The sequence below is a fragment of the Xenopus tropicalis genome, chromosome 7 (genome assembly GCF_000004195.4).
Source record: "Xenopus tropicalis strain Nigerian chromosome 7, UCB_Xtro_10.0, whole genome shotgun sequence".
Classification (NCBI taxonomy): Eukaryota; Metazoa; Chordata; class Amphibia; order Anura; family Pipidae; genus Xenopus; species Xenopus tropicalis.
The window spans coordinates 107,734,267-107,744,029 of NC_030683.2; the positions used below are offsets into that span (position 1 = coordinate 107,734,267).

General features: G+C 39.4%; 1 protein-coding gene across 1 annotated transcript; it reads right to left on the reverse strand.

Moving 5' to 3' along the window:
- Window positions 1–820: 820 nt before the first annotated feature.
- cnfn.2 (cornifelin, gene 2) lies at window positions 821–7,475 on the reverse strand. Its single transcript, NM_001130257.1, is given in 4 exon segments — window positions 821–1,685; window positions 2,202–2,338; window positions 3,134–3,248; window positions 7,445–7,475. Coding segments are annotated over 4 exon segments (357 nt in total). The 5' UTR covers window positions 7,460–7,475; the 3' UTR covers window positions 821–1,595.
- Between the last annotated feature and the right edge of the window lie 2,288 nt (window positions 7,476–9,763).

The window sequence follows — 9,763 nt, forward strand, 5'->3', positions numbered from 1 at the left end:
GCCTGCCCTATGCTGCCTGTGTGTGCCATACTCTGCCTGCCCTATGCTGTGCCTGTGTGTGCCATACTCTGCCTGCCCTATGCTGCCTGTGTGTGTGTGTGTCATACTCTGCCTGCCTGTGCATGCCATACTCTGTCTGCCCTACCCTGCCTGTGTGTGCCATACTCTGCCTGCCCTATGCTGCGCCTGTGTGTGCCATTCTCTGCCTGCCCTATGCTGCCTATTTGTGCCATACTCTCCCTTCCCTAACCTGCCTATCTGGGCCATACAAAGCCTGCCCTAACCTGCCTGTGTGTGCCATACTCTGCCTGCTCTTAACTGTCTGTGTGTGCCATACTCTGCCTTCCCTACCCTGCCTGTGTGTGCCATACTCTCCCTTCCCTAACCTGCCTGTGTGTGCCATACTCTTTCTGCCCTATGCTGCCTGTGTGTGCCATACTCTCCCTTCCCTAACCTGCCTGTGTGTGCCATACTTTCCCTTCCCTAACCTGTCTGTGTTTGCCATAATCTGCCCTATGCTGCCTGTGTGTGCCATACTCTGCCTGCTCTATTCTGCCTGTGGGAGGTGAAACTGGCAGCAGTTTGTTGTGGAAGTTTGTTAGCATTTGGAAATAGTCATTATATGTTCCCTAATGTGTGTAATTATGCGCTGATGGTTGCTGTGTTTCACCTGCTAGTTCTAGGAACTATTAAGAGTATATTTTAGATTAATTGTGTGCAAAGAAAAACTATTTATTTATACAGTGTGGCCCTCCCTTGCCCCCTTGAAGCTTGAAGTTTGGAGTGTTGAGTTCTCAGCTAAAAACACAGAGCAAAATGGTTGTTCTTTAACTTTTATTTAATCATTATTTTTCTTGTAAAAACATAAAGAACTGTTATGGTTTAACTTAGATATCAGGAAAAAGTATGGATGTGGAAAACATTTACAAAGTCAGGGGGTACAAATGCATCAAAGCAGAAAGCAAGGAACTGATTGCTTCACTTTCAAAAACTAAACCCCCACATTTTTAAGCATAACAACAGTAAAAAGATGTTGGTTGAGAAAGTGGTTCCATTACAAAAGGGAAATATTTTAATACCTAGGGCAATAAAGGTTATTGCCAATTATTAAACTGTGTACAAATGGTTGCAACTTGCACTAGCAAGGAAAAGGGTGGTACTGTACATGAGCATACAGGTACGCAGTGTGATTCAACCGGTGCAACACTGACCACTGCATCTTGTGCCGTAATGTCTGCCACATCTGTCATTTCTTTTTTAATGTTCACTCTGAGAACTGAGGCATCTACCATAATTTAAGATTTACTTAAAAAAGAAAATTTAACCAAATGTGCCTCAGGTATGAAAAGGTATGGAGAGAGTTGCAGTCATATAACCCAACGTATGAGTTGTGCTTAAATCATACCCTTACCATGAACTGCAGCTCCAATGAACCTCACTGTAAGTTTGTTGCCATCTACACCTCAGCATATGAAATGTATGTAAGGGTCCAGTGGGTGCAATGGCAACATTTTATTAACCAAACAGAAGTAATTAGGTCCTTCAGGCAAATGTCCTTTATATAGCCATCCCTTCCCCACCGTCTTCTATCTTTCTTATTTCTTGGCCTTTAGTTCTCGAGCCATTTGGCAGAGAGTGCAAGGGCCACAGCACATGACGCACGCCCAATCGTTACAGATAGTGCCCTGTGATGCAAGGGAGAAAGGCAATGGTTTAATGAACAGAGAAAGAAATATTTTCCAACTTACAAGACCCCAACTAGTTCTAGATTAGTTTGTTTATTTTAGTCAGTAAGTTAAAACCAATTGTACAGTAAGTTCTGCTACTGTATGGCATAGATTTGCCGGCCCCATCACCATCCTGTTACCCATGGCCCACATATTTATCTGGTACCTGACCCAAAGATTACTGACTTCTATCCCTCTGCCATGATCAGAGGCTTTAGCGGAAAGCAGGAAGGGGCAGGAGGTACAGAGCAGAACCCAACCTACAGTTAATTCCTGTATTAGAATGGATTGGGATTTTCAAACACCTTTATACTATTTGAAAGCTGGGAGCAGATTGGTCACAGTTGAAATTCCAATGATCAGTTACTTTGAGGAGATGTGGCCAAAGGACCATACTAAGCACATTGCATATACCCTGTATTTCTTTCTACCCCAATCAAGTTCCAGAGTGTGGTTTTAGTAAAAACTGGTTACCTCAATGTGGTAGCGCTCCCTTATTCCTGTCCTCATAGCAATAGAAGTGCCAAACAGACATGGCAGGCAGCAGCACTCTCCGTAATCCTTTGCCACTCTACAAGCCAAAATGCAGGGTACAAATGCTCCACATAGACCTGGGGGAATAAGACACAGTTTGGGTTTAGATACAGCCACCAATGCTGCCCTTTACCCCCACCACAGCCTCCAACAGTCAGGAACGGAGCAGCGCTAATGGCAGGAGTGGCAGCTTGTACTTGCCAGGGGACAGGCACAATCCTCAATGCATAAGATACAGTTGTGCCCTTCAGTGCTCCAGCATTTAAGCCCTGTATTTTATGACAAAGATGTATGTTGCTCTTGGTGTGCTCAGAAGCAAACCATTGGCCCCAGTCCCCCATACCTTCATTTTCATACCCCTCCAGACTTCCCACGGAAGACAAGTTACTTCTCTCATAAAAGACATGCTGACTAAAATTCCCTAATTGTATGAGCACAATATGTTGTTATTTGGGTATAGTGTGTGTGTATGTATATATATATATATATATATATATATGACTGAAATTCAATGTCATACTGTCTCCTCTCCAAAACTCACCAGCACACCCTATCCTTTCAATTAAATTGCACCTGTTGCTCAGTGAGGGATAAGGAAGGATCAGCACCCCCCTCCCCCCCCCCAGTATAACCTAGAAAAAGCAATTTACTGGCACAACAAGGCAATAACCTTTTATTTATTTTTCTTTTTATTTAAGACCTGTAACATTTCGGGTTACGCCCCTTCTGACGTTGCTTGGCTTGAATAAATGCGCAAGTTTCCTGCTTGTTATTGCCTTGTTGTGCCAGTAAATAACTTTTTGTAGGTTATACTGTCACATCTGTGATCATGCTCCCAATAGACAGAGACTGTCACCAAACTTGTTACTCACAGATGCCTGCGTCGTTGCAGCAGTCACAGGTATCAGAACTCCATTTGCTGGGGGCACTGACAGTAAAATTCTGCAAACCCGTGGGCTCATAGGTGATTGGATAAGATACTGTGACCTGAGAAGACAGAACAAAGGAATGACATTAACAATTCCTTTATTAAAAGCAGAAGATCTAGCAGAACTCTAGTACAAGGATTTTCTATAAATTGTGTTGTGGCCAGTTTATGTAGTTATTTTAAGATCAACTTATTCTTTCCAATCTGGCTGTATGATTCCGAGACAGGAATTTCTTTAACAGGACAGGACTTGAATACACCGTGCAGGTATGGGACCTATTATCCAAAATGATCATCTTCTTGGGTTTTTTGGAGTAGCGGTCTTTCTGTAATTTGGATCTCCATACCATAAGCCTACTAAGAAATCATTTAAACATTAAATAAATCCAGTAGGATTGTTGTGCCTCCAAAAAGAATTCATTATTCCTTAGTTGGGATTAAGTACAAGGTACTGTTTTATTATTACAGAGAGAAAGGAAATCAATTTTATGGGAGCTTTCTTAATAATGGGTTTCTTGATAATGGATCCCATACCTGAATAATTTAAAGCAGTGGTTCACCAAGGTCTCAGGTGTCAACTCCTAGGCCTCACCCACTTTAGTCATTGCCACTGGCATCACTGCCCTTAGCACTCATTTAGTAAATTAGGTTTTAGCACCTTGTAAAATAAAGCAGTCTGTTCCCATATAGTAGGCCTTATGTAGGCCAATATGTAGGCCAATATGTAGGCCAAAACTTCTGAATTGAATTTTCCATTTTTGCCTTTCCCGCTTCTATGACTCTGGGCAGGCACTTTACATTTTACTGCCCTCCACTTGTACCCCTCCATCCTCATGGTGCATTCCCCTTTATTGATCTGATTGATCCGATTGAGCCAATCAGATCACAGATATACAAATAAATTGAGCACGTGCAGTAGCAATCTATGCCTGGATTTCCTACACTGCTTGGAACGTCGGAATGATGTGGACAGCGCCTTATACAGTTACATAGTTACATAGGGTTGAAAAAAGACCATTGTCCATCAAGTTCAACCCATCCGAGTAAACCCAGCACGGTGTTGGTAACCCCCCGGCTTGGGCAGAGAAAAGAGACCTAGAGATCTATGCAGCACTACCTTTACAGGAAGCTATTTTGAAAATAATCCATTTTTTAAATGAAACCAAATTGCAAATATGTTTACATGAATGTATCTATTTATATTTCAAAACTGTAATAAAGGAGATCCACCCCTTTAATATCAATGGCCACAAAATGGCGCCTGCCTGATAAGACTTGGGAATTATTTCTTAGGGGGACAGGTCCTCTTTAAGGGCCATAAAGTTATTTTAATATCATTTTGAGAAGCAGAAATAGAAGTTAGATGTTATGTGCTAACATTTTCAGTTTTTTGGAGTCATCCAAATATGAGATTCTCTGCTGTAATATCTAACCTTAACAGGCATCTACTAAATTTGACCAAAATCCAGAAAATACTTCCTGCTGACAGGTGAATGGTTCTTAAGTCTAATTAATTTAATGCTTTGGCCAAACGAAAGCATCGGCTACATCCAAATATTACAAAAAGTGCTGGGAGTTGGACAAATTTTAGACTGAATCCTGTATCCGGCATGTCTTTAAGAACAATGGAGGGACCATAAATATAACCCTGTATGGGCTTGGGGATGCCTAATACTTTTAGGCATCTAAATACTGGCTGACCCAATAAGAACCCCTTAATATCAGGTGATTTTTATACCACTGGGCAAATGAAGGTGACATTTTTCATCATATGTCGATTTTAGGGAGATTTGTATGTATGAGATTTGTATTCGTTTCTCTATTCGAATGTGTTTGTGGTGGAGTCAGTATTCGCCTGAATTTTAAATCTGCACCGCTAGACAGTATCATTGCTAACATTATTTATTATCACACCATGTGACCGCTCTGGCCTGAAGTACAACACAACCACATAAACAAAAAAACTCTATAACTCTGGGTCCCAGTGCCTTGCGTACAGCACTGCAGTTAGTGCCTTTACAACACTAATTGTACTCCTAACTATTTAGAAAATATTTCATATTGTCTCCTTTTCTCTGGCATTTAAACTTAGAGGAAACATTCCAGGCAATATTAATTTTACTGTCCAAAATGCTTTATCACTTCTACACCTTTATTTGTGAAACATTCTTAAACTGCTACTTTTTACAATATACAGATGTGGAACCTGTTATCCAGAATGCTCGGGACCTGGGGTTTTCCGGATAAGGGATCTTTCTGTAATTTGGATCTCCATAACTTAAGTCTGCTAAAAATAATTTAACCATTAAATAAACCCAATAGGACTGTTCTGCCCCCAATAAGGGGTAATTATATCTTAGTTGGGATCAAGTACAGGTACTGTTTTATTATTACAGAGAAAAGGGAATAATTTAACCATTAAATAAACCCAATAGGGCTGTTCTGCCCCCAATAAGGGGTAATTATATCTTAGTTGGGATCAAGTACAGGTACTGTTTTATTATTACAGAGAAAAGGGAATCATTTAACCATTAAATAAACCCAATAGGGCTGTTCTGCCCCCAATAAGGGGTAATTATATCTTAGTTGGGATCAAGTACAGGTACTGTTTTATTATTACAGAGAAAAGGGAATCATTTAACCATTAAATAAACCCAATAGGGCTGTTCTGCCCCCAATAAGGGGTAATTATATCTTAGTTAGGATCAAGTACAGGTACTGTTTTATTATTACAGAGAAAAGGGAATCATTTAACCATTAAATAAACCCAATAGGGCTGTTCTGCCCCCAATAAGGGGTAATTATATCTTAGTTAGGATCAAGTACAGGTACAGTTTTATTATTACAGAGAAAAGGGAATCATTTAACCATGAAATAAACCCAATAGGGCTGTTCTGCCCCAATAAGGGATAATTATATCTTAGTTGGGATCAAGTACAAGGTACTGTTTTATTATTACAGCGAAAAAGGAAATCATTTTTAAAAATAAGAATTATTTGCTTGTAATGGAGTCTATGGGAGATGGCCTTTCTGTAATTCGGAACTTTCTGGATAATGGGTTTCTGGATAAGGGAACCCATACCTGTAGTTATCATTTCTACATTTAATTTACCTTAATATTTCAGTGCAAGTTGTAACATTACATTACAGTATGTATATTTCAGCATTTCATTTTAGAAACATTGCACACAAGGTGCATTATCTACTTGCATTTAACCAGTTGGGTAGAAGTACCCAAACCTGACCGAGGAGCCTATTGTTAGAATTAATGGAATCCGACTGTCACAGTTTTAAAACTAATGACAGACTTCTCTGCAGGATAAGGGCTCTCACCCACAAATGAAGAATGTTGTATGTGCAATTAGTCTTAGAAATGGTATTAAAGCAAACTCTCGGCAAATTCCAACCTCGCACAGTGAAAGGTGGGTTAGGGCTGGGCAGTCAGTACAGGAAACATCTTGAAGAGCAGACAGGTTGGACGTTCTAGTGAAGACTAGTGCGTTAATGATATTTTATATATAATGTATAGGACATATAAGTTGAGTTGTGTGTTCCATACAGGATACAGTACTCTAAGAGGGAGGAAAAATTTGGTATAGACACACGATATTCAATGAATTCTATAAGGACATGGCTTAGTAAATTAAATAACACGAGTTATAGAATCCACAAAAGAAAAATATCACTGCACAAATGAGAGGCATGGGTTGGGGGGACAAGGCGCCACTTGGATTGGTGGGTTGGTTTGTCCAATCAGGAAAATAAGTGGAGGGGGATAGGATTCCCATAGGACAAAAAAAATGTAGCTAAGGGTGGTTTCAAATGTCCTTACAAATTATGCTACTTCAGGCAACTGATTTATGTTTACACCACTCAATGGAGTGAGTTATAAAGAGCTAGGTTGTAAAGTGCAATACAGGTAAGGTTACTACTGTTACACTTGTAATCCAATCGGCTGAGTCCGGCAATTGTGGCTGACAGTGAGGGACCTAATAAATCCAGTACTGCTTGTCCATAAACATCCAAAACCATGACCAGAGAGCCCATGGGACAGAAGAACTGAATGCATTAGCATAACCTAGCAATACAGCCGGTGCCATGTACCATGGGACTCCCTCACTAACGTACATCCCTAATAGATCCATTCAGTCACAGAGAAAGAGACAAAAGCAAAAAAACGAATAAAGTAGAAAGCGACAACATCCATAGTGTCATTAGAGCAATATAGCAAGTTCCTTGCAGAGCAGATACTCACTTGTGGTGCAGACATGGCTCAGTAGATGCTCGGATACAGCTGCTGGATGCGTGTGTCTATAGCTGGTATTAGAGCTAGTATTTATAGCAGCCACTCATATCTGAGAGAGCCTATTGACTGATACAGCTAGCTTTGAACTAGGGTCAGGGTCCAACTCTTTATCTGTCCCTCTCTAGGAACTACCCATATAAATTAACACTTGGGATAACATTGATACCTTCTGTAATAATAACATGACAAAAGCATTATTCTTTTGAATCACAGAGCATGGTCTGGCCTCTGTGTAATTAACTAATGCATTTATCTTGGTCTCTAAGATCATTTTGTTCCAAATCTGAAACTAAAAATCTTTATGTTCTTCTAGCAATGAGGTGGTTAGTTGTATCTAATCAACTGGTCTTGCTGCTATTTGGACACCTGTTCCTCCTGTGCTAAAAATTGATAGTAATTTAATTCTATATTAAGCTGCAGGTATTACATAAAAGGCTACACCCACTGTGTTGCATTGGCTGCCCACATATGGTTTCATATTGGATTAGTACTCATCAATAATAATGTTACTAGCAGTATTCCCTATTGCTACGCATTAGTAATAATGCTACTGACTATGGGAAATAATTGCCACTCATTAGTAACAATGTTCCATAATGTCACTGATTAGAAACAGAGTTAGAGACACCATTACATATTGCTGCTCATTGGTAGAAATGTTACCCCCACTGTTCCATATTGCTTTTAATTAATAGTATTGTTCCACACTCTCACTCTTTAGCAACTTACTGAAAGTGTTTCATATCGCTAGTCTTGCCTAATAATGTTGCAAACTGGATCACAATTAGTAGGGACAAAACTGTGCACCAACTTGCACATGCTTAAAAGTCAATAACAACAAGATACCCAGCCCTTATAAAAAAAAAAATATACCCAGCCCTTATGATAACAATATACCCAGCCCTTATAGTAACAATATACCCAGCCCTTATAGTAACAATATACCCAGCCCTTATAGTAACAATACACCCAGCCCTTATAATAACAATATACCCAGCCCTTATAGTAACAATATACCCAGCCCTTATGATAACAATATACCCAGCCCTTATAGTAACAATATACCCAGCCCTTATAGTAACAATATACCCAGCCCTTATAGTAACAATATACCCAGCCCTTATAGTAACAATATACCCAGCCCTTATAGTAACAATATACCCAGCCCTTATAGTAACAATATACCCAGCCCTTATAGTAACAATATACCCAGCCCTTATAGTAACAATATACCCAGCCCTTATAGTAACAATATACCCAGCCCTTATAATAACAATATACCCAGCCCTTATAGTAACAATATACCCAGCCCTTATAGTAACAATATACCCAGCCCTTATGATAACAATATACCCAGCCCTTATAGTAACAATATACCCAGCCCTTATAGTAACAATATACCCAGCCCTTATAATAACAATATCCCCAGCCCTTATAGTAACAATATACCCAGCCCTTATAATAACAATATACCCAGCCCTTATAGTAACAATATACCCAGCCCTTATAATAACAATATACCCAGCCCTTATAGTAACAATACACCCAGCCCTTATAGTAACAATATACCCAGCCCTTATAGTAACAATATACCCAGCCCTTATAGTAACAATATACCCAGCCCTTATAGTAACAATATACCCAGCCCTTATAGTAACAATATACCCAGCCCTTATAGTAACAATATACCCAGCCCTTACAACAACAATATACCCAGCCCTTATAGTAACAATATACCCAGCCCTTATAGTAACAATATACCCAGCCCTTATAGTAACAATATACCCAGCCCTTATAGTAACAATATACCCAGCCCTTATAGTAACAATATACCCAGCCCTTATGATAACAATACACCCAGCCCTTATAGTAACAATATACCCAGCCCTTATAGTAACAATATACCCAGCCCTTGTTGATGCCGTCAGTTTTAATAGGTTCTTGGGTTACAGAATATAGATTTATTGAATATATTCTTTAGAATATTATGATATCAAAAGACACAGGAGTTCCTTGACCTAAAGCCTAGTGTTTTATTATGCTTATCAAATTCTATATTAAGGCCTGATATACTATTTTCCAATGATGTGTAGATTCTGTATAGATTTTTGTTCTTTACATTAATCTTTGACCTTTTAATTATCACTCATACAAAGTTCTTCTCTGTAATATACACCCACCTATCTGTTGTACTACATCTTCCTATCTCCACCCACTGTTTTTCATGTGTCATTCAATTTTTGCTCTTCCACTCCCTACTTTTCTCTT